Below are 24,870 nucleotides of genomic sequence, written 5' to 3'. Positions count from 1 at the left end.
GTCCAAACCCCTTTGTTCCCAAACCCAGAGCTGTGCTTGGCAGAGGGGTCTGTGATCCAGCTCTGCGGAACACGGCGTTCCCTCCCTCAGCCAACACATCCATCTTCTGCTTGGGACAGAGCCCTTTAGCCTTCCCATGCTTGGGATCTCCAAAGGTTATGGGCTGCCTGGACAACACAGAGGAGTCATGGCCACTTGGTGGGCAGTGATGCACTTCCCATGTCCAATTTGAGGATTTATATCATTCCAGAAGACGCCAAGACAAAGCTGTCGATGGCTTCCCACACAGGTAATACTGTGTGCTGCCTGATTCTCTCTTAGGTTTTAAAACACCACTATTTGCACCACCACCCAGACCATCACCCTGCTGTTTCATCAATCCCAACAAATCATTTCTAAAATTGCCCCATCTTGACCGCCCCGTGGTTGCGTGCACTCATTGTGCCACAGATAACTCAAGCATCTGAATTACACAGGAAGAATTTTTGACTCTGCACAGCCCCAAATTAAATCACAAGGAGGAGTAATCAAGGGAAAAAAAAAAGAGAAAGGGACAAGGTCCAGGAAGGCACACATTGTGGCACAGAGACACATCAAGTATCTGAATTACACAGGAAGAATTTTTGACTCTGCACAGCCCCAAATTAAATCACAAGGAGGAGTAATCAAGGGAAAGAAAGAGAAAGGGACAAGGTCCAGAAAGGCAAGGAAGTAATGAAAGCAGAAAGGGAGAGTGTGGGGGGAGGAGGAAGAAAGTAAGAGACTAATTTAAGGAGACAAGTTTTCAGGTCACTAGAAGGGCACACAAGCCCCATTATGCCACTTATTTACCGAGTTAAATAGCAGAGGCTCTTTAAACTTGAGGTGGGGCAGATTCTATTAAAAAGTGAAGCCTTTGAAGATCCCAGGAGAAGAAGCGGCCCCCGCGGTTCCGCTGCTGCTCCCAGAGCTCGGCTTAAACCCGAGCCAGCACGCCGAGCACGAGGAATGTGGGCAACCCTTTAGCTCCATGGCCTTACCAATCTGAGCAGAGTGTGCTCTCCTGGCCATGTTTTTGGCTCTCACGGCCTCCTTAATGCGATCCACCTCCTGCTGGTAGCGCTTGCGGTCCCTCATGGCGTTCTCCTTGGCCTCCTTCAGTGCACTCTCCAGGGCCTTAACTCTCTCTGCCGTAGCTCGAAGGCGTTTTTCCAGCTTAGGAAGCTCGCAACGAAGATCTGCATTATCACGAACCAGCTGCAGGGAAGGAATGTCCAAAAGGGCCCGTTAGAGACGGCGGGAAGGGTTCTCCGACAAGGAGAGGCCGAAAACGCCGCCGGTTCCTCTTCGCGCCTCGCGGGCTGTGGACAAAGCGGGTTTCTCCCAGAAATGACTGGGAAAAGCTTATGTCAAAGAGAAATGTAGGACTGAGGAATATCCTGAGGTGGAATGGGCACATAAGGATCATCAATTCCATCTCCTGCACAGGACAACCCCAAGAATCCCATCATGACCCTGAGAGAGTTGTCCAAACTTCATGGTTTTAATCACATGGTTCATTTGTCTGGCTGAGGTGTGATATTCACTTAAATATTCATTTTTCAAAGAGAAATTTAGAATCATTGGAATATCCTGAGCTGGAATGGACACACTCAATTCCATCTCCTGCACAGGACAGCCCCAACAATCCCACTGTGTCGCCCTGAGAGAGTTCTCCATACTTTGCAGTTTTAATCACACATTTGTCTGGCTGAGGTGTGATATTCACTTAAATATTATTTTTTCAAAGAGAAGTTTAGAATCATTGGAATATCCTGAGCTGGAATGGACACACAAGGATCATCAATTCCATCTCCTGCACAGGACACTCCAACAATCCCACCATGACCCTGAGAGAGTTGTCCAAACTTCATAGTTTTAGTCACAAGGTTCAGTTGTCTGCCTGAGGTGTGAGATTCATTTAAATCTTCCAGAAAAGTCAAAGAACAACAGAGTTTATGCCACTGTTTATTCCATCCAACAAAATTTCACAGAGCTGATCCTGAAGGGTGAGGGCTTGAGGACAAAACCTGTCACTTCAGGACACTTTTCTGCCATATCTGCTTCTCTAGACTTTACAGCAGCTGCAGCAGAAGCTCTACATTTGCTCAGAACACAGAAATATTTTGCAAATAATTGATCACTTCGTGATTTCAAAATAGTAATGCTTCAATATGCCTTACAGACAACACTGGGGACCGTCCAAAATTCATCATCTCAAATGGTTCTGACACATTCACCTGTGTGTTCCCTCCCCAGGCATGTGGGAAAATTGGAAACTTCACTAAGAAATTGGAAACTTCACTAAGAAACCACTTTTAGGTTCTGTAGCTATAAATATGGTGATTATATGCAATTTTGACTTCATGCACTTCCTCAATTTAATATAAACCTGAGCGAGGTCTATCAATTATCTAAATAACATCTGACTTTCCAGGCACCAACAGCCAAGAGAGAGAGGATTGACTTTTAATAAATAAAAACAGTCAGAAAAATCCAGCACAATTTCTACTGAACTGATTAAACCAGTGCTAGAAGTCAGCAGAAATCTGCTCCAAAGGAGTGATCCTCCCTTTTCTGGAGAGAAAAGTGGTTTAACCACCACATTAATAACACAGTAAAGCACCAGCACGGACTGACATTCACACGTTGTTTGACAATCAAAATGTTTTACACCTGCTGGGCCAGGCTTAGCACTGAAATAAAACACAAACAAGCTAAAAAAACTTGTCACAATGTGCTTTTTCTGCAAGTGTGGAACCCTTGTCCTAGGAAATAGTGATGATATGGAATCAGAGCAGGATGGCAGCACAGTCAGGTCAAGTCCAATGTCATTTTTCCCTCTAAGTTTCTTAAGAGCTGTGGATTCCAAGTTGGTTTTGAGTAAATACAGACTAATGAGAGCTATAAAAATGCGGATTTGAAAGGTAGCAGATGCGTGATTCGAGTGCAAAAAAAGGCAAAATGGCAAAAGAAAAAGACACTCCTCCAACATGTCCCAATTTCCACATTTAGAAAGTAGGCCTTTAAACCATCTGTTCCCTGGGAATCTCAAACTACTGAATCTTAGTGGACACTTGTCGTGGTCCCAGCACCACTTGGCCTCTTGGCACTTCCAAAGGAATAAATAAAGCGAATTTCAGAGTATGTCTCACTAATACAGTTTCAGAAAAGTGCACTGCCTTCCAAACCAAACCAGGCTGGGATTCTGTGAAACAGGAATTCCATGAAGGAGGGGTGGAATGCCCACAAATGAGGCACCAGCCCTTCAGCTGCCCAGAAAACCTCCCTTTCTTTGCTTTCACACTGTGCTGGTTGAACCCCCTTGAGTCACCTCCGAGGTGCCCCTGAGCAGCTTTAGCCCAGGAGTCAAAATTTGGGACACACCAAAAAAAAAAAACACAGCTATTTTTTTTTATGTATTTCTTAGTGCCAAAAACAAGCTAAAGTCTATTTTCATAGAGAAAATAATGCTTATTTCACACATTCATAGAAATACAGGTGGTGGGAAGAGCAGCTTCACACCAGCTCTTGACACCAAGGAGCTGGAGTTAAAACCTGTGGGTACCTTTCCCTCAGGCAGCGCAGGTCACCCGCCAAAATTATCCCTGGAAACATTAAAAAAAGTGTATTTTTTGTTTGAGGGAGGGAAGAAGGGAAGCAGGGGAGAAGGGAAGGGGAGCCCCTACCTGTTTGTGAACCTTTGTAAGCTGTTCCAGGTTGTTCTCAAGAAAGGAAATTTTCTGCTTCTGCGCGGCGCTCCCACCTCCATCGTCGCTGTCAAGCTCAACACTCTGCACAGAGAGTTCAGAATTCAGCAAAGCCAGGCAGAAACTCCAGAGCAAGCTCAGCTCTTAGGGAAATTTAAGCTTCTCAAAGGCAGGAAAGTCTTCCAGGGCCCCAAATTAAAATTATTTAGCCTGTTCATTTGATGTTTAACAACCGCGTTCCCCGCTACGTAAAAAATAAACTGTTCTTAGTGAGCAATTATGGGGGGATCCTGAATAGGAAAATCAAGTTATATTGAATGATTTCTGGTGCCCATTAATGCCATCTTTGAGAATATTTTTACTTGAACTCAATTGGACTGGTTCATTTGCTTCACTAAGACTAGTCCTTAATGAATGATGACCAAATAAAAGCTCATAAACAGCAGAATAGTTTTAATCTTGTTTCTCCCTGTTGTTAAAAAAAGGCAATATCCCATTTGGTGACAACATGCACTAAGGGCTTCCAGCAGATCACAAGAATACTGCAAGGGAAAGGCAAGATTTGGGTTCAAAAGGAGCAGGGTCTCACTTTTTTAACGCGGGTGGTAAGATCTTGGACAAACAGTTTGCGCAGATTGTGAAGAGTCTGAAGTTCTCTTGCCTGGAATAAAAACAATAAAATAACCATAAAAAAAAAAAGATTAAAAAAATCCCTCAGTAAGATACAGTAGATACTGTGGTGTAAAAGTTCTCCTTGGATTTTAGTTGATAGGAGGGGAGAGAGCTCTGGATTCTCTCTTTAGCAAATACATTACTCACAGGCACTTCAGAAGTTTTAAGTGCTTTTAAAACTTTGGTCAAAATCCAGGTTTTCCCAGTTTGGTGGGTTTGTTTGTTTTTTTTTCTCAGGCTCAGCAAAATAACCACCTTACCCCAGACTGGAGGGAAACACTAACCCACGTGCAGGAAAGGGCAGCTCATCCCAACCCCATCCAGCCCCAAAGCCAGACTGAAGAGAATAAGAGCAACCCTTTTTTAATTTTATTTTGAGTAGTTAAAAGCTGTTTATTCAAAAATCAATATATATATATATATATCATCTGGGTATATATACAGATGTTGGGGACAAAGCTCAATAAAGTGTAATTAAGACCTACCACTGTTTCCTCCAGCCCCTTAAGGTCTTCTCTTGCTTGTTCTCTTTTATCATTAAGCAGTCTAGAAAGATCACAACATGGAACACAAATCAGAGATGCTGAAGTCATATTAAACAGAAGAGAATCAACCAGCATTCAGCTGGAGTAGCACATCTGCAGAATGTGAGCAAATTGCACATCTCTGCATCTGTAATTATGCTTTTGACTGCCCCAAATATGCAGCTTTCTCCCGTGGAAGGGCTGAGTCACCACCTGCATCTTTTATGTCCTCACATGAAATTTTTATCTCTCATTTCCAGGAAAGGGTTTTTTACTCAGACAGCTGATTTATTACTTAAAAAAAACCCAAACCAAAACAAAGAAAAAGAAAAAAATCAATAAAACCCCACCTGAACTCCTCAGCCTTTTTCTTGTTTTTGCTGTTCGTTAAGGAATGAGAGATTTAACACTTGCTGTGATATTTTATAAAATCAGAGCTCTAATAAAATATTTTTGGGCAAGTATTAAACCCACTACTAAAAAGCCTTTGATATAAAAATATGGAGCAATTGGTAATCATTTATTAATGCTGCAAGTTGATATTTTCAATGTGAATATTGCAACACAAATGCCTCTCACTGGCACATTTCCTGTGATCATACTGAGAGATTGCAGGACACCAGATGAGAAAGCTCTTGACTTACATGAGCTTTTCCAGTTTCATTTCTCTTTCCTGGTCCTCAATTTTTAATTTATCATAATCAGCACTGAGTTTCTCTTGTTCCAGCTGCAGCTTCTGATTCATGCTGGAATGAGAAAGGAAAAGTCAGTACAGCTCAGGCCTGAACCTCAGAAAATGGGTAAATCCCCATGAACAAAGTGGGGTTGGACAGAGAAAGAAAAGCTGTAACTCTCTACTGAAAAATTCTGAAAGAAATAAGCATAAAGAACCCTAAGAACGAGATTTTAAAATACTGGAGAACTAAAATCAGTGGTTTGTTTCCTTTACCTTAAAGGACACAACCTGTTCTTTCTGTCCTGCTTCCTCATGTTCCTCTTTTCCCTATGATTAGTCCTTGGCCACACAATAAATACAATAAAATAATAAATACTACACCAGGGTTGCCTAGATTTTAGGAAAAGAAGAATACAAGGAGCAAAACACTCCATTGTCCAAGGGCTGGAGTATCTGACTAACAGATACATTGGTGTGTCAGGAGGAAATACTAAGGATGTGAAAACAGGAGAATTTGAGTCCCTCAGAAAGTCTGTGACAGGAGCAATTGCTGTAAGAGGCCCCCAAAAAACCTTTCTGGGGACGTGGTCAGTGGTGGCTTTGGTAGTGGTTGGACTTGATGACCTTAAAGGTATTTTCCAACCTAAATGATTCTGTGATCTCTTGAAATCTGTTCTCCTCCAAGCTCCTCTTACCTACTGACCTGCAGGTCTAACATGACTCTTCCTTTTTCCTCTCTATAATTTTATGGACTCAAAGCTCCCCACTAAAGAAGTAGGGACTGTAATCCACCCCATAAAATAATTACAGGGTTGGCTGTTGCATGCAAGGACAGAATAAACATGTAAGGGACAGAATATTACGTATAAACATCCATTAAAACTAACAAAAGCAACCCCAAAACGTCCCTACAGGGTCACAGGACAGAGAAGGTGATGGAGGGAGTGAACATACTCTCTGATTTCATCAATTATTTTCTGCTTCTCCTCGATTTCATCCCTCAGCCTGGACAGCTGCTTCTGGTGGGCTTCCCTGTGACTCTCCATCTGCTGCTCCAGGGCCTTCTGCAAACACCAGAGCCGGGCATGAAACACAAATCCAGGCACACACAGCTGAGCTTCCTTCTCACCTGCCCCCTAAATCAACCTGTTCCTCTGGATTTGAGGGGAAATTATCAGATCAAGTTAATTCAGGAATCTGACTGGCATATTCTTTCTGTGATTAAAAACTGTGTGTCTGCTCATCCGAGCATTTAATTCAGTTTTCAGCAACAGATGTACACCAATTTCTGCTCATTTCCTTGCAAAAACTGCCACCAGTGAAAGTCAGGGGCCTGGAATATCAAGTGCCACAAATGACACTGATTTTACACCAGTCCTCTGTTATTTCACCTCTTTTTTTCACCAAGGAAATATGTGCACAGCTCTATTTCACCTGCCTATTCACCAAGGAAAAAAACAGCTCTGCCTGTGACAGAAGTGAAACCCAAACCACCCTCCTCCCACCTCTGAAAACTGTGTATCCACAGACCTGCTATTTAAATTGTTATTTAAATTTAAATTCTAAGATCAGTAAGAAAAACCCAATGCACCTCTTTAAATTGCTAATAAAAGATTTGTTTTTTCTCTTCCAGCTGTAAGGAAGAACTGTACAGCTGCTTTAATCCCTTTAAATTTTTATAACGGAGGGAAAAGTTCTGCAGAAGACAAACCTCTAAAAAGTCTATTTTTTTTCCTTGTCTGCAACTTGCAACCCCATTGAACCAACACATTGCTAACATTTCTTTGCATTCCAGGGGAAAAATACCAGAAAACAGGTTTCTATTTTATTATTACTTCCAGGGGATAGTCAGAATTCTTGCCAAATTTTGGGAAAGTGGCTTCTTTGTAAATCAAATCTCTTAGTACCTAAATTACATCAACCTCAGCATCCTGACTCACTCCTGAGCACACTGACTTTCAGCAGAGTCCCCCCAGCAAAAAATGAGCGTAACTTAGAGGTGAATCAATACAATTTTTAATAGAGGAAGGCAAAATTACACCCCAATTATCAGCTGGGTGAAGGATCTCACTGAGAAATGCCCTCTAAAATTGCAGTGCCAAACTACCTTCATCTCCTCTGCATCCTGAAGCCGGGTCAGATGCTCCTTCTCCTTGTCCTTGAAGCTGACTTCGTGCATTTTTTCTGTTTGAAGGTGGAGACAGTTGAGAACTAACCACACAATTCCAAGACATGCTACATCCAGCCATTTCCCAACCTATCCCTGCCTGCTTATAATCTCACTTATCCCAATTCTGCTTTCACTGGGGGAATGGTGCCCCTAGAACCAGGTCATTTCTTATCAGCAGGGTAAGAAGAGCAGGAAACAGAATAAAAATTCTGTTCTAACAAGGCAGGAGGAGTTAAAAGAAAAAAAAAAAGTCTTGTCACCACCTGTTGCTCCCTCAGTCAGAGAAAATCCCTTGTGCAGAAATCCAGAGTGATGGAATTTTACATAAAACAGTAGCTCAGCAAAGCCACAAGAATTGCTCTTGATAGATACACATTTTCCACATTAAATGAAAGGGAAAAACAAGCAATCCTTAAAAGGAAATCATCTGGATCCTGCACAGGAGCTGGGAAGGACACACCTTTTGCACACCTGAGGGAAGCAGCTTCCTTTGGAATGGAGTTTGCCAGAGGGACAACTGATAACAAAGATGAGGAGAAGGCTGAGGTACTTAACACCTACTTTGCCTCGGTTTTTAGCAGTAAGACAGGTGGCCCTCAGGACAACTGGCCTCTAGAGCAGATAGACAGAGACAGAGACCTGAATAGCCCTCCTGTATTCCAGGAGGATGTAGTTATCGACTTACTGAGCCAGCTGGATCCCAACAAGTCTATGGGACCAGACGGGATCCATCCCAGGGTGATGAGAGAGCTGGCAGAAGAGCTTGCCAAACCGCTCTCCATCATCTTCCAACAGTCCTGGCTCTCTGGGAAGGTCCCAAATGATTGGAGGTTGGCGAATGTCACCCCAATCCACAAAAAAGGCTGCAAGCAGGACCCTGGCAACTATAGGCCTGTCAGCCTGACCTCGGTGCCTGGCAGGGTTATGGAACAGATCATCCTGAGTGCAATCACACAGCACCTTCAGGATGGACAAGGGATTAGACCCAGCCAACATGGGTTTAGGAGGGGCAGGTCCTGTCTGACCAACCTGATCTCTTTTTACGATCAGGTGACCCACCTGGTGGATGAGGGGAAGGCTGTGGATGTGGTCTATCTAGACTTCAGCAAGGCCTTTGACACTGTCTCCCATAATATACTCCTGGAAAAGCTGGTAGCCCATGGCTTGGACAAGTATACCCTCTCCTGGATTAGGAACTGGCTGGAGGGTCGGGCCCAGAGAGTGCTGGTGAATGGAGCTGCATCCAGCTGGCGGCCGGTCACCAGTGGTGTTCCCCAGGGATCAGTGTTGGGCCCAGTCCTGTTTAACATCTTTATTGATGATTTAGATGAGGGGATTGAGTGTATCATCAGCAAATTTGCTGATGACACTAAATTGGGAGGGAGTGTCGACCTGCTGGAAGGCAGGAGGGCTCTGCAGAGGGATCTGGATAGACTTGAGAGATGGGCTGATTCCAATGGGATGAAGTTCAATAAAGCCAAGTGCCGGGTCCTGCACTTTGGCCACAACAACCCCATGCAGTGCTACAGGCTGGGCAAAGAGTGGCTGAAGAGCAGCCAGGCAGAAAGGGACCTGGGGGTACTAATTGACAGGAAGCTCAACATGAGCCAACAGTGTGCCCAGGTGGCCAAGAAGGCCAATGGGATCTTGTCCTGTATCAAAAATAGCGTGGCCAGCAGGAGCAGGGAAGTGATCCTTCCCCTGTACTCTGCGTTGGTGAGGCCACACCTTGAGTATTGTGTTCAGTTCTGGGCCCCTCAGTTCAGAAAGGATATTGAGGTGCTGGAGCGGGTCCAGAGAAGAGCGACAAGGCTGGTGAAGGGACTGGAGCATAAGTCCTATGGGGAGAGGCTGAGGGAGCTGGGGTTGTTTAGCCTGGAGAAGAGGAGGCTCAGAGGTGACCTCATCACCGTCTATAACTACCTGAAGGGAAGTTCTAGCCAGGTGGGGGTTGGTCTCTTCTCTCAGGCACTCAGCAATAGGACAAGGGGACACAGGCTTAAGCTCCGCCAGGGGAAATTTAAGTTGGATATCAGGAGAAAATTCTTTACAGAGAGAGTGATCAGGCATTGGAATGGGCTGCCCAGAGAGGTGGTGGATTCACCATCCCTGGAGATTTTTAAACGCAGATTGGACGTGGCACTGAGTGCCATGATCTAGTAAATGGACTGGATTTGGACCAAGGGTTGGACTCGATGATCTCGGAGGTCTTTTCCAACCCAATCGATTCTATGATTCTATGATTCTATGATTCTAAATCAGACAGACCTCTAACAATTTTACAGAACATTTAGCAAGATTCCTTGGTGCTGTTTGGCTGAAGAATTCGTGTGTTGTTGTTTTTTTTTTAATTTCTCCCATCGTTAAAACCCAACACGGAATTTTCTAGGACACAGCTGCTAAAAGGAATCGTGGCCACAAGGCCCAGAGCTGTACCTTGAGCACGTAGCTTGGCCAGCTCCTCGTTGAGAGAGTCCTGGGACTCCTCCAGCTGCCTCCTCTTCTGCTCCATGTTCTGCATGTAGTCTGTGAGGGACTTGATCTTCGCTTCGTGCTGTGGAGACGAGGAGAACAGCAGTGAGATGTGAGCAGCACGGCCTGTTTCCTTGGAATTCAGGTGCTGTCCCACATCAAGGAGGAAGGACTTGAGTCCCCTCGGTGTGGGACCCATGTTGGAGCTGTGCCTGAAGGATGGACCCCGTGGAAAACGACCCAGGTTGCAGCAGTTCATGGAGAACTGTCTCCCATGGGATGGACTCACGTTGGAGCTCATGGAGAACTGTCTCCTATGGGATGGACTCATGCTGGAGCTCATGAGAACTGTCTCCCATGGGATGGACTCACATTGGAGCTCATGAGAACTGTCTCCAGTGAGATGGACTCACATTGGAGCTCATGGAGAACTGTCTCCAGTGGGATGGATTCACATTGGAGCTCATGGAGAACGGTCTCCCATGGGAAACATCCCACCCTGGAGCAGGGGAACGACTCTGACTGGAGCAGCACCAGGAACAACCTGTGATGAACTCACTGTGCCCCCCATTCCCATCTTCCAGCATCACTGGAGGTGGTAGAGCTTGGGAAGGATGGTGTGGTGGGGGAAGGTGTTTATAACATTTGTTTTACTTCTCATTATCCTGCTCTGATTTTGTTGTCAATAAATTCAATTATTATCCCCAGGATGAGTCTGTTTTGCCTGTGAAGTATTTGGTGAGGGATCTGGGTCTTTATCTCATGAACCTTCATTAGAGTTTCTCTCCCCTGTCCAGTTTTGGAGGGCAGTGATAGAACAGCTTTGGTGGGTGTCTGGCATCCAGCCAGGGCCAACCCCCTACACCATCCTATACAGTTTTCCATAACATTTTATTTCATATACTGCTGCCTCGTTATCTTGGCAGCATATTAACAAAGCAGGTATGAGGAGCTCTCCAAAGGTTTGGCTAGTGAACAATATGGTCACTGTTTCTTCTCTCAGGCTGCTTTTAAAGTGATACAAGATACAAATTCAGGGTAAGGAAATCCCATATAAATGGGTGCAGAAATCCCATACAAATTCAGGGTGAGGAAATCCCATACAAATGGGTGCAGAAATCCCATACAAATTCGGGGTGAGGAAATCCCATATAAATGGGTGCAGAAATCCCATACAAATTCGGGGTGAGGAAATCCCATAAAAATGGATATAGAAATCCCACACAAATTCAGGGTGAGGAAATACCACATAAATGGGTGCAGAAATCCCACATAAATTCAGGGTGAGGAAATCCCATAAAAATGGATATGGCAATCCCATACGAATTCAGGGTGAGGAAAACCCATAAAAATGGATATGGAAATCCCATAAAAATGGATATTGAAATCCCATAAAAATTCATGGTGAGGAAATCCCACATAAACAGGTGTAGAAATCCCATACAAATGCAGGCTAAGGAAATCCCATCTAAATAGACATGGAAATCCCATACAAATTCATGGTGAGGAATACGGCCTTTTCAGCCTTATTCCACAAAACCCACTTCAGGACAGCAGGACACGATCTCGCCACAGAATGTGCTGAAAAACACTGAGGGCGAGGAATGGGAGAAGGGAGAGAAAACCCAACAAAACAGACACTTCTGCCCCCTGAAGCCTCATTTCTCGCTCCGAGCACACACATTCCACGAGGAAAGAGGCTGAGGAAGCCCTCAAAGCTTGAGAGAAGGTAGGAAGGAGCCCCAGCCCCACCTGTGAGATGAGGAGCTGGCAGGCCGCGAGCTCCCTCTCGCTGGCGTTCATCTTCCTGTTGGAGTCGATCTGGGCGCTCTCCAGCTGTTTGCTGCGGTTCACCAGGGACTTCACCTCGGATTTCATCTTGCTGATGTAGAGCCGGGCCATGGTGAACTCCTCCTCGATCACCCCGTTCACATCTGCCAACTGAGCACACAGAAAGTTGGGCTGTGCTGCTCCGGGAACGGGGGAGAGACTCGGTCTGGGGTTTGGGACAGTTCGACAGCCCACATATCATTTCAGAAAGAAGCTCTGGAGAGGGATGTTAATTGTTATGTGGGAATTTCTGAGAATGTACAACTCATATTCACGCCCCAAATGAGGATAAAAAAATCAAAACTGGAGTGTTTCTGCAAAGCAAAGACCACTTACTATATTAAGTAGACACCTTCTGTGAGGACTTTTGAAGTTCTTGATTTGATTTGTGTGTATATCAAATCATGTATTAGGGTGGATCTCAGGAAAAGGTTCTTCCCCCAGAGGGTGGTTGGCACTGCCCAGGCTCCCCAGGGCACAGCCCAAGGCTGCCAGAGCTCCAGGAGGGTTTGGACAACGCTCTGAGGGACAGGGTGGGATTGCTGGAGTGTCTGTGCAGGGCCAGGAGTTGGACAGGATGGTCCTTGTGGGTCCCAACTCTGGATATTCCATGATTCTATGAACCCAGTGGTTCAACATCTAAAAGAATCAAGCCCACCATCATGGCAAGAGTGCATTTTGGAGAAACATTCTCATGTCACCAGCAGGGGAAATTTTCTTTCTTTCACCATTCCAAAAAGCTGAAGAGCATTTTCAAAGTACTCCTACAAGAATTCCCCTCTGGAAGGGTTGTGCTTCTTCCATGAGGAGCTGTAGAACACACATGGGTCTGGAAATCACCTGGCAAGAGAAAACTAATGGCTCTCATCTCTAAATATTAGTATAATTCTACTAATACATAATTTCCTTCACTGGTTTAACACGTTGTCTTTCTCTTTGTGATTTTTCTTCAGCTACTGAATTCCTGTAACCACAGATTGGCTGTGCAGGTTCTCCCTGAGCAAGCACAGGGATGAACTTCATCTGCTTCTCACCTTTCCCCAGCACTGCCAAGGGGAAGGGAACATGTGCTGCATCCCGAAAAGCCTAAAAAAATGACACTGCTTCCAAAACTCTCAGTCTGGCCTGAAATTAGACACACTTGGAGAAGATGCTAATTGCCAACAAATTCGAAATTATTCTTCCAAACACTTCTCAATCTGGCCTTGTTTACGCTGACAGCTGTCCTCAAAAACGCTGACATCTTAGTTATATAAAAATCTGTATCTCGCTGCCTCTGCCTCCATTTTCAAAGGTTTTTCTCTCACTGTCCCTGTCACAACGGCCACCAGAGGCTGCTGTGACATCTGCCAAAGGCTGCTCTGCTGCTCCTGGCATCTGCAGCACCACAGGGGCAGCAGGGATTGTGTCCTCTGCAGCAGGAGCAGGCTGGAGCATCCTGCTAAATAAAGGGGGCTTGAGCAGGACGTCAGCAAGAAGTCAACTAAAAGCAAGAAAAATGAGTGTATTGCAAGGAATCCACATATATCTTTAAAATGGATTTCTTATGAAGTTCTAATCATTGGTGTTTTTCACGTGGTTTTAAATGGACAGGTAAGATGGTTATTAATCACCTGGGAGATTCTCCAGGCCAGGGAAAAATTTGATCACTGCCATTTAGCACGGACCATAGAAATATCTCCTCTGAAACTTGGACATTTGTTCATCTCCCACAGGAGTGTGACAGGTCAATCTCAAAGCAGAGCTGCCCAAAATTTGCACCAACCTTCAAACAAAAAGTAGCCACCCCAGATGCCAAATCCCACCAATAAAACTGTTTCAGGTTCTGGGAATTCTGAGCTGTGCCAGCTAAGGAATGAGTGGGGCTGCATGGGAATAGTTTTGGAGGGAACTCAGAGCCCCATTAATCAGTGCATCAACCCACAGATGGGCTGCACTAGTCTGGGTCTAAACACTGAGCTGGGAATAACTGTGGGAATTGTGTGTCCAGACACTGAGCCAGACAAAGAGCTCCAGCCAGGACTTCCATGGCAGTGTCCTGGGAGAAGGACTGCTGGATCCACATATTCCACATCAGCTGATGCTCCAAGGGCTGGAAACCTTCTGCTAAGGCTGGGAGAGCTGGGGGTGTCCAGTCTGGAGAAGAGAAGGATCCAGGGAGAGCTGAGAGCCCCTTCCATGGCCTAAAGGGGCTCCAGGAGAGCTGGAGAGGGACTTGGGACAAGGCACGGAGGGACAGGACACAGGGAATGGCTTCCCACTGCCAGAGGGCAGGGTTAGATGGGATATTGGGAAGGAATTCCTGGCTGGGAGGGTGGGGAGGCCCTGGCACAGGTTGCCCAGAGAAGCTGTGGCTGCCCCTGGATCCCTGGGAGTGTCCAAGCCCACTTTGGAGCAACCTGGGCTAGTGGAAGGTGTCCCTGCCCATGGAACGAGATGATCATTAAGGTCCCTTCCAACCCAAACCATCCTGTGATTCCCTGATCAGATGGAGCATTTTTACAGTGCAGGAGGTGTGGGGGACAAGCAGCAAAACCCACTCACTGTTTTCACGTCGTTGGTTCCGATGATTCCCCCGATCTCCCCCAGGTCCTTCAGCAGCAGGTTCAGGATTTCTGTCGCCCTCTTCTTCTGGTGGTTACTGAGCTCCTGCAGCTGGCCCAGCTCCCTCTGGGTTGCTGTCAGGGCACTCTGAGAAGGTTTAAAAAGAAGAGTTACCCTCCTCTCCCACCAATTCTCACGTGGCATTTGGGTTACGTGGCGCTGTCTTGTATTTTCCTGAACGTGCCCGTGGCACAACGTGCTGACACATCCCCTTCCACCTTGACATAATCCACTTTCACAACTCACTTGCTACCAAGGCTACTTTACATGTATTAAATGTAGCAAATCCGGTAAGAATCTTATTTGCATAATACATCAGAGAAGGTTAATCACCGAGAAATAGGTGTAGAAGGATATAAAATTCAATTTTTTCGAATGGATTTCATACTAATCTGTTCTACTGAAGTAGATAACAAAGTCTTTAATGAAATATATCTGTTAACAAGAGCTTCATCACTTTGTGTAATGAATTAAGGGAAAAGGATGCATTAAGCTAATAAACCAATCTTGATTTCCCTCTGATTTTTTCCTTAAGATCAGCCAAAAAAGCTGATTTATTTTTTCTGATCCCTTCCCTGAGATGCCCTGACTCTCAGCACAGAGTCCAGAAAAACCCAGAATGCTGCCATTTGCATAAAGCAGATTTTCACAGCCTTCTTGGCACGATAAGAGTTTTCAAACACCCAAACCACAGAATGGCCAGGGCTGACATTCATTTCAGTCACTGTTAGAGTGTGCAAAGCACAGGGGCTGCAAGAGCCACAATCTGCCACCAGCTTCCACAGAGAAGTGCCTGCACTACCTTAATTTTATTGTTTAATTAAGATAGAAGAGAGACAAGCAGCATCAGCAAATGTGGATCTTGATTGCTGCTGGGGGACCACGACACAGGTTTTGGGGACCCCGTGGAAATCTTTGGGGGGGTGAGGAGGGAACCAACACTTCAAACAACTTGCTCTTACACTCTTCTGTGCCAGCTCATCAGCCAGCTGCTCGTTGGTCCTTGTTTTGTCCTCCACTTCCTGGGATTTCTGGTCATAATTGACAGCTAATTCTTCCAGGGCTTGGAGGACCTCCTTCACTTCGTCCTTCGCCGCTTCGTTCTCGATCTGCAGACGGGTCAGCTCCTCTTGGATCTTCTCATAATCCCTCCTAGTGGAGGCCAAAAGCTGGAAAGAAGTATCACAGAAGCATTAAGTCGCCCAAGAGCTCACTCAAAAGGCAACACTGGAAAGAGCAAAAACAGACAGAGGGAGAGAAAATGTGTGTGCAAGACAGAAAGCAGGAGCAAAGAAATCCTGCTGCTCTGCCAGAAACAGCACCAGCTTCAGCATAAATGTATTTGAAGGAAGCACAAAAAAACCTCTGAACTTCAACGAAATCTTTATCAAATCCTATTATGACACAAGACTGAGGCAGAGAAACTTATTTTAAGCAGTATCAGAGCTCCAAAGAAATCCTCTGCCCTCAATGTGGTGCTGCGGCGAGGACCAAAAAACACCACAAAGTGAAATGTTTCTACACAGACTCAGAGCTTTGAACTGAGCCAAGGGAAAGGGCTCTCTGAGGCAGCCTCAGAGACCTTGGGGCATTAAAGAAATATTTTGATAAGCAAACCTAAGATGATTATTCTCAGTTATCATCTGAGGCACGATGCTGAAGACAGATTGGCTGCTTATATATTTGCTGAGGGAGAAGATTAACTAAAGAAGCAAATACTGACCTCACACAGACTAGTGAGTATTTCCAATTGGTAAAACTTATTAAATCTACTCTTTGCACACTGCTAAGGGAGATGCTGGAGTTTTAGTGACAGGGCTGAGGTCACTTGCATGGTCCTCTCCCTTGCCCTTGAACCAGTGTTCAGTGAGATGTTAAAGTCCTGAAAATTCAGCTCCTGGGTTCTCAGCACAAACCCAGACCCACCAGTAGAATGATGTGAAAATAAATAACAGGTGCCACCTAACATTTAATACTAATATTGTACTTCTGAGAATAATAACAAAATCAGGACTTAACTTTGCATAAAACAGAGAATAATAAGGTATAAAACTAGTGCAGGAAACACAGGAAGGCTTTCCTGCTTATCCTAACAGCAAAGTTTGGACATTCATTCACAGAATTCACTTCTTTCCAAGCATTCCTATGTATGGATTAGTTTAACATATATACATATATTAGTTTAATAGAGCTGTACTGAAGCTTTCTTGGACAGTGCAATAAAACCTGCCCTGCTGAACTGAGTTGGGTTGACTTCTCCTGACCTGTCACCCCCCCCCCCCTCTAAAACAGACCACAAAAAGCAGAATGTCAGATAAGACAGGGCTTTTTTTTTCCTTTTTTTTTTGGCTCAGAGTTCTAATGGAAAATGGGGAACCAGGCAGGCAGCTCCAGAGGCTGGCACGTGCCCAAAAGTGGTGCAGGGAGGATTCAGATGTAAGGGAAATTTATCTCTCTGGTAATGCTGCAGCCTCAGAAGTGCACTCACGTTATGGAAAAACCCCGCCGAGTTGCCAAAGCCAGATGGCATGTAAATATTTAAACAACAAAACAGCTTAAAATAATCTTTCTGCCAAACACAGATGGAACTATTATTTACGTTTACTTAAGAAATTTTCTGCGTGGATATTGCTGTGACTTCGAGGAGTGCTGTGCATCACCTAGAGCATAAACACGGCTCCCCAGAAGGTTCTTGCTGATATTATGTGGGGGAAAAAAGAGATTTTCAAAGGCCATTAATGACACGTTATAAGGATCAACAGTAAACAAAGGGAAGGGACAATGGCTGCAGCACTTCGTGGATCTGTTCACAGCATGGGAGGTGCAGCGTGGAGTATTAAGAATCCCCCAAGAAATGCACCCTAAGAAGCAGCCAGGGGTGAAAAGGCACCAAAAGACACCAATATCAGCCCAATGCCATCTGCAGCAGGCCTCAGATTTATAATTAACCTGCTGGTTTAATCAAGCAGAAAAAAGGCCTCTGGTTAATTAGGGGGAAGCAGAGTGAGGCAGCTGCTCTCAGCTCGTGTATCACTGAGCCAGTCACAGCTCCAGGACAGAGCAGGTACATCCCTCCCACAGAGCAGGTGGAAAAACACCTTGAAAAATGAAATATCACATGAGCTTTCAAAGGTAAGAGATGGACAAGCTCCTGAGATGAACCAGATAAAGCTGAACAAGCAGTCAGACATCAGCTGCAGAGATTTCCCAAGTCAGCAAAGCTAGGAATGTGCAAAAAAAGGGGGGAAAGTGGTCTGGAAGGCAAGGATTAGGGGTCACTGAAAACCTGGTTCATATTCTAGGTGTGATATTGAGTATGGAACGTGGAGAGTGGGGAATAATTGTGTTAGTTGCTCCCAACCAGCTAACACAAAGGAATACACATCCCCCCCAAAAAATGAGACATCAGAAAATAAATAAATAAATAAATAAAGCTTTAAAATCAGCTTTGGGTGAGAAGAGTGATGTGAAAAAGATGGGAGAGGTGAGATGACACAAATAGAACCACAACACACATCAGAAAATAATGGTGCTGAGAAGGCATAAAAGGCTGTTGTGTCTGTGTAGCCACAGGCACGGGCAGCCAAATAAAGCTGTGGCAAGGGCATGAGGAGCTTAATCATGGAATTAGATAAGGCTGGTGATTCCTGCAGAGAGGACAAGCCCCAAAGGTGGCAGGTAAGTCATGAGTGACGAGTAACTGCCATGTTCAGACATGACAAGGGGGCCCTGGCAACCCTTTCTGAGGGCTTGGGTAAGGACTGAAGGATTTTTCCATGAAAAGAGAGGTTTCACACCCCGAAAAAGCAGCCAGAACAGCGCTGTGCTCCAGCTGGGCAGCTGGGAGACACACTCCTAGAGAATCCCAGCAGTGTGGCCTGAAAAGAGAGAGCAGTGTTTCAGAACACTGGTGATGGATGAACTCCCACAGCAGGATTATATTCCGGGTCTGGATGGCCCTTATCCAATTTCCCGCCAGCCTAAAAGCAATTTCTAAGAAATATCACAGCAACATTTGGGCAACTTGGTGATTTAGTGTTATTGCCTCATTCTGCATCTTCAAACCCTCTTGTAAACAAATGACAGACCAGGGAATAACCTGACTGTAGGTTTAGTGATCATATTTCCCCTGTCTTAAAACCAACAAACATTCGTTTTATGGACAGAGACAATGAAATCAAACGTTTCAAGTGAGCAATCCAAGATTTTAAAGCAAGCCCGTGGCAGCACCAATAATCAATTTTTCCATCTCACAGACTTCTCCCATTACTGTCTCTAATTACCCAAAATAATGAACATCAGTAATTTATTACCAGGAGTAATTTTTATACAGTCAGAGCAGAAAATCTGTAACTCCTTGCAGTCCATAGTGCCTGGATACCTGAGAGGGCACAGACATGCTGAAAAACCACATCTGAAGTGAAAAATACTGGCCACACTCCTACCTTGGACCTCCAGCAGCACCTCCCAGCAGGATGGATTGTTATTATGAGGAGTTATCAAGGTTTAATGTTCTTCTGACAGTATTATGAAATTTGAAGTTTAAACCTGGCTGACACACAGGTTTCATATGAACAACTGTGACAGAATCACTAAACAAGGGGCTCATGAGGAAAATGTGAGAGTTTTTCATTTGGTTGGCTTATTTTTTTTGTTTAACTTGCTTACCTCCTCTTGATCCAACATTTGTTGCTTTAGTTTTTCAGCCAACTGGCTCTGCTGGTTGATTTCATCGTCCTGCAACGAAAAAAGGGTTGGAGATTTTTTTAGTTTCTTTTCACTGTTCTCACTTGGTCACTTTTTATTTCCCCTTTCTAGAAAAGAAGGAAAAATAATACAGCAAACCTTGTGCACCTTGGAGCGGTGTGAGAGGGGAGAAAAACATACATACACAGAACTACACAGTAAATGCAAATAAATGGTGATATTTTGGAGTAGTTTTGGGGATTAAATGCCATCTCATTTCCTATAGTCCTGCAATAATGCACCAAATTTTCTTCCTGTGTTTTCTAGGGCAAAACTCAAACCTGCTGCCAGTTCCCTCAAGAATAATTCAAAGGGCTTTGCTACTTTTGAGGAGGAAAGTGAAAGAATGGTTGCCTTTTTTTTTTTTTCCCTTTTCCTGATCAATATGTAAAAGCTGGAGATTGCTACTGGGCACGTATTCTCCATCAGAAAAATAAGTGTAATTTCTTAAAGACCTTAACTGCTCTTTTCAATGCCATCAACACACTGCTGGGTGTAACCAGAGACCTCGTGCACATCAGAATTAAGGTTTAAACACAACCCACTCCCTCCCTGGCTATTCACAAACAGCCAAACTCCAACATTAACAGACAAGGGCACAGAGGAGCTTTTTTTTTTTCCTCTCTGACATTTCCCTGCTAATTACAACTGAAATTTAGAATTGAGTATTGATTCATGATGAAAGCTCCCCTTTCTCTAGACAGCCTTTTATGCTGCTCTCATCCACAATGGTCAATGGCTTTAGTGGGCCTTTTTTTTTTTTTACCTCCAATTATCATTTTCACACAAGCCAAAGCTATTAATGGCCAGCCCTGGGTAAGTGTATTGCTGAGAGCTTTAAGTGCCCATGATGACTTTCAAGCTGTGCAAATAAATAAATAAATAAATAAACAAGCCACCTGCACTTTGGGGCCCAGCTAGAACAGCACTAACAAAAGACACCCGAGGGATGCATCTGTGGTTTCCTTAAAATTCTAATACATTATAAAAATATTAAAATGCAGTCCCCCTTGCTTTCTCTCCCCTGTGAGGGGCAGAAGAGTTTGGTGAGGGATTTTACAGAAACCACTGAAGAAAAGGAGTGATGAAAAGCCTGTACTGAGACATTAAAATTAAAGGGAACTTTGGCTCTGATTTCATGGAGAGTGACCCCAAACACCGCACAGGGAGCAGAGGTAGATCTGATTTGATGCAACGAAGAGTGTCTGGAATTTTCCAACATTTTTCCAATTCAGGATGGCCAAGGATGACAGCCAGCCACCCATTTTGGCAGAGTTTTCCATTTACACCCAGCAAATGGAGTGAAATCCCACCTTATCATCCAGCTGCCTGTAGAGACTGGCGATCTCCTCGTCGTATTTCTGCTTCTCCTCCGTGGAGATGCTGGCGACAACGGGGGTGATGTTGTCAATAATGGGGGTGTTATCACAAGGCTCCAGGTTCTTCTGGTCCTTTGCACTGATCTGCTCGTCCTCTGGCACAGCTTCTCCTGCAGGCACACAATCCAAGACAGAGGGGTGTCCAAAACCGTGGATAACTTAGGATGGGCCTTCAGAGTCACCGACAGGGACTCAGGAAAGCAAAGAAGGGCTTTATGCCACTGCCAGGGATACAAAGGACAAGGAAAAGTAGGTGTGGAAAGATGGCCATCCTCATTAGGATGATGATCTCCATGGTTGGAAACACAAACATGCATCACCAATGGACTCCACGATCATGGAGGTCTTTTCCAACCTTAACATCCTGTGAAAGCAGAGCAACAGGTTGAGCAGCTGCCTTTGAAAACACTGAACTCCTGGCTCTGCCTTCACTCAAGCCCTGGACAGATGGGATTAACTCCATGGTTTAACAGAGGTGGAAATAAGGAGGGAAAAGCCCTGACTTCCTAAAGACTATTGGCAATTAAATATCCCTTTCTGTTCAGATTTCCAGCTGTGTTGGGAGGTGATGGGAGGGCACCAGGACAGCACCAAGACAGGTGTGTTTAAAGCAATATTCACCTTCTGCCACGTAAATTAAAGCACAAACACCAACTTTTAGATGTTGTCTGTGCATACCAGGCACGTTTTACTTCGGAATCATTGTCTCCAAGGAATATTTCCTTCAGTGGTGGTGGTGCATCACAATTCCCAGCCCGCTGCAGCTCAGTGGTGAGAGACAGGCAAAGTGCTCATGCCAGAAATTAAATCTACTCCCATCACAGCCTGCTGGGAGACTCTGAGCCCCTGAGTGCTGCACACACTGCTCAGGGTGTGGGAAGGTTACAGCCAACCCTTCTGCACAAATTTCCTTTTCCACAAAAAGCTACAATATTTCAGCCCCATAAAGCTTTACCAGCCATTCCTCTGGCCAAAAGGCTCTGTTTTATCCTACTGGCAGGGAAACATGGAAACAGGACAAATATATCAAACCCCAGACAGGCTGATTCAGGCCCCAAAGTGAAACAAAACAGGGCATGAAAGAGCAAGACCAACTAACAGAGTAAATAATTTTTTTCAAGCTTAAAGTGTGAAAAGACATGATCTGAAATCAAGCACTGTCACCTTTAACAATGTACTTCACTTAAAATATTTTTTTGCCCAATTTCTAAAGGCTTGGTGACATTCTGTGTCATGAATGAGAAAAATGTAAATGGGTTTTTCCATTGTTGGATTTCACTGGAGCAGAGTAGGGAAGGTGGGCTCAGTCAGGCTTGTACACAGGGCAGTGCTCCTCGGGCTGTGGAGAATCCATCAGGAGCCTCCCAAAAGGAATGTCTGATTTTCCATTCATTGGACAACAACCTCCTACCTGTAAAACACAGACCTGGCTGCTGAAATCCAGCCCCAGTGAGGACTGGGCACACCCATTTCCTGCTACCATTTTATATTGCATAATATCTATTTATTTTGTATAATATCCTCTGAATTTCTGGAATAAACCACGCCAGTGGAATATTATCCAAGATGCAATTCCTGTGAAACTCTCCTTTGTAAAGAGGCTCCTTTGACAGCATATCCTTCCAAAGGATGGGACTGCAGAGGGTCAGACAAGAAATCAATAGTATTTTGAATGTATTGCTGGGTAACACTGATGAGAACAGCAGGGCTGATGGGGGGGATGGGGAGGGGGAGTATTTACACAAAACAGCAGAGACAGGCTTGTTTACACAGCACAGAGAAAGGATTTCTGGAAAAACAAAAAAAAAGAGATTCTGGGCTGGGGAGGAAATGAAAGTGGTCCCATTCAGCAAACACGGGGTGAAGGAGGGAGAAGAAGCAGGTTGTAAATCCCAGCACTCCCAAGAGCAGCCCCACGTCTCCATAGCAATGGCACTGTGCTGATAAGGGAAATATTCCCTGTGCTGGAGCCTCCAGAGGAAGGCAGGGAGCACAATCATGAGGTAACCATCTCATCTGGAAGGCAAGCAAACAGCACAGGGAGATGAGAGAGGGAAGCCCACAAAGGTCAGGTATTATCTTCCAGGCAGCGGCTGCACCCAGGGTGTTCAAACCCAGATCACAGAGCGTGACTTCTAATTAAATCACAAATTTTGTTCTTGCTTCAGATGCTTCTGGCTCACACATCAGCACACGGGACCTGGATGACAAGCACTTTAAAAAATAAAAATTGCTCCAAAGCAGCTGGGTTTTACTGTCAGGGGTTTGTGGAGATTTCGGGAGGGATGCTGGGTTGGTTTCTTTGGGTTGTGGGGGGTTGTTTGTTGGTTTGGAGTGTGGGGTTTGATTTTTTTAAATGTGAAATAGAAAATCTGAAGTAAGGATGGTTTGACAAAATTATTTTCGACATTCCAGATTAAATAAAACGTCTTTAATTGTATGTATGCATTAAAAAATTAATCTTTCTCTACCATCCTACACTTGATTTTACAACCTACCTGAACAGCAATTTCCTCTGTTTTTAAACAGAAAACTGGCTGTTCTCAGTATAAACTTCACTTAAAAGCCACAGGAGACAAGTGGTGATTCTTCCAACCAGATGACACTCCCAATCATTGTACTAAAGGACTAATTATTCTAATGTTAAACCCAATTACAAAAAAAACCCCAAGGCCCAGTTACCTTAAAGCACAATGGAACTGATTCTCAAGCCTGAGGAGCAGAGTTCTTTCAAAAAAACCTCCAAAAATGCCATTTTCCCTTTTCTTTATTAATATTATTAACATCATTAAAAGTAGCGATGCCTCCCTGTACTCTCTACACCTGACATCAAAATAATTTGAGAATTTAAATGGTTCCTTCTGTAAACAGCTGTTGCTGGTTTCCCTGGTTTTTGCTTCTTCACCTTTCAGTTCCTATTTTGAAGCCTGAGCTACAACTGAATGTGAACTTAGAATTAGTGACTTAGGGCAAGATTTAAACAGATGTAACTTAATACCACAAAGACACTCCCCCATTCCCGATTCCTGGCACGTACCATTTCTCCACCTGTTCAGTTCCAGCTCTAGGTGTTGGATAACATTCTTCAGGCTCTTGTTTTTGTCTTTCTCCTTCTCATACTTCTTCTTCCACTCCTCGGCCGTCAGCTCCAGGTTCACAGACACCGTGTTCTTGATGGTCTTGGCTCTGCACAACAAAACCCAGGCTCAGCTGCAGTCTGGCTTTTATCTCAGTGCAAAGTTTGGCCATAACACAAAGGGAAACTCCTGGAGAAGCTGTAGCTGCCCATGGATCCCTGGAAGTGTCCAAGGCCACGTTGGACAGGGCTTGGAGCAACCTGGGCTGGTGGAAGGTGTCCCTGCCCGTGGCAGCGGGTGGAATGGGATGGGTTTTAAGGTCCTTCCAACACAAGTAAATTCTAGGATTCTGTGAGAGTGAGAAGCTCTGGAATGTGTGCTTGGATTAAGGACAAAGCCAAGCCCTGTCATTCCTGCTGTGCTGGGTGAGCTGTCACCTCACAGCCTCTCCTGGCCCAAGACCCACCACAGCGTCTGACTGCGGGCTCTCCCCGTCCCGTCACAACCATCCCTTCAACCCCACCAACAAAACTCAGCCATGTTCCCAACATCTCAGCATAAAGGATGTCAACCCAGCGAGGCAAATATGGAAATCTGTCCTTCTTGAAAGCCAAATAAATTCAATTTTGCAGTTGGAAGGAAGGGAGGAGAAGCGGGGTCACCGCCGGGTACCAGGGTTACTCCAGGGCTGAGGGAGGGAGGCTCAACTCATGCCTGTGCCACTGGAGTTCACTGGCTCATGATTTACTCATGATTTATTGCCTCTCTAGGCAAAAACATCCCCAAAATTTAAAGCCTTCTAACAACAACCAGCAGCACTTTGTTCCTGTGAAAGTGCCCAGCTCCGACCCGCCCTCCACAACCGTGCCAGGGAATGCAAAGCAAGCAGAAAACCAGGCACAGCACCTACAACAGCAAAGCCACACTGCAAAAGAAAAAACCAAACACATCACTGTGAATTAAGAAAGCTTCAGATCTTTGCCCTCCACTGC

General features: G+C 44.8%; 1 protein-coding gene across 1 annotated transcript in view; it reads right to left on the bottom strand.

Annotated features, from left to right (window-relative positions):
* The window catches only part of KIF5C (kinesin family member 5C), a 70,820-nt gene that overhangs the window by 4,718 nt on the left and 41,232 nt on the right, over positions 1-24,870 (bottom strand). The window contains exons 11-24 of the mRNA XM_064661669.1: positions 23,839-23,987; positions 20,736-20,911; positions 19,345-19,413; positions 15,639-15,845; positions 14,617-14,763; positions 11,995-12,183; positions 10,207-10,324; positions 7,708-7,784; positions 6,555-6,664; positions 5,569-5,670; positions 4,886-4,946; positions 4,318-4,389; positions 3,708-3,812; positions 1,020-1,236 (exon numbers count right to left, since the gene is read on the bottom strand). Of these exons, the coding sequence (XP_064517739.1) occupies positions 1,020-1,236; positions 3,708-3,812; positions 4,318-4,389; positions 4,886-4,946; positions 5,569-5,670; positions 6,555-6,664; positions 7,708-7,784; positions 10,207-10,324; positions 11,995-12,183; positions 14,617-14,763; positions 15,639-15,845; positions 19,345-19,413; positions 20,736-20,911; positions 23,839-23,987 (1,799 nt within the window). The remainder of the gene's footprint in view (positions 1-1,019; positions 1,237-3,707; positions 3,813-4,317; positions 4,390-4,885; positions 4,947-5,568; positions 5,671-6,554; positions 6,665-7,707; positions 7,785-10,206; positions 10,325-11,994; positions 12,184-14,616; positions 14,764-15,638; positions 15,846-19,344; positions 19,414-20,735; positions 20,912-23,838; positions 23,988-24,870) is intronic.

Source organism: Pseudopipra pipra, chromosome 7, assembly GCF_036250125.1.
Source record: "Pseudopipra pipra isolate bDixPip1 chromosome 7, bDixPip1.hap1, whole genome shotgun sequence".
In the NCBI taxonomy this organism is placed as follows: domain Eukaryota; kingdom Metazoa; phylum Chordata; class Aves; order Passeriformes; family Pipridae; genus Pseudopipra; species Pseudopipra pipra.
The sequence above is the reverse complement of the archived record's forward strand: the minus strand, read 5'-3'. Positions and strand labels throughout refer to the sequence as shown.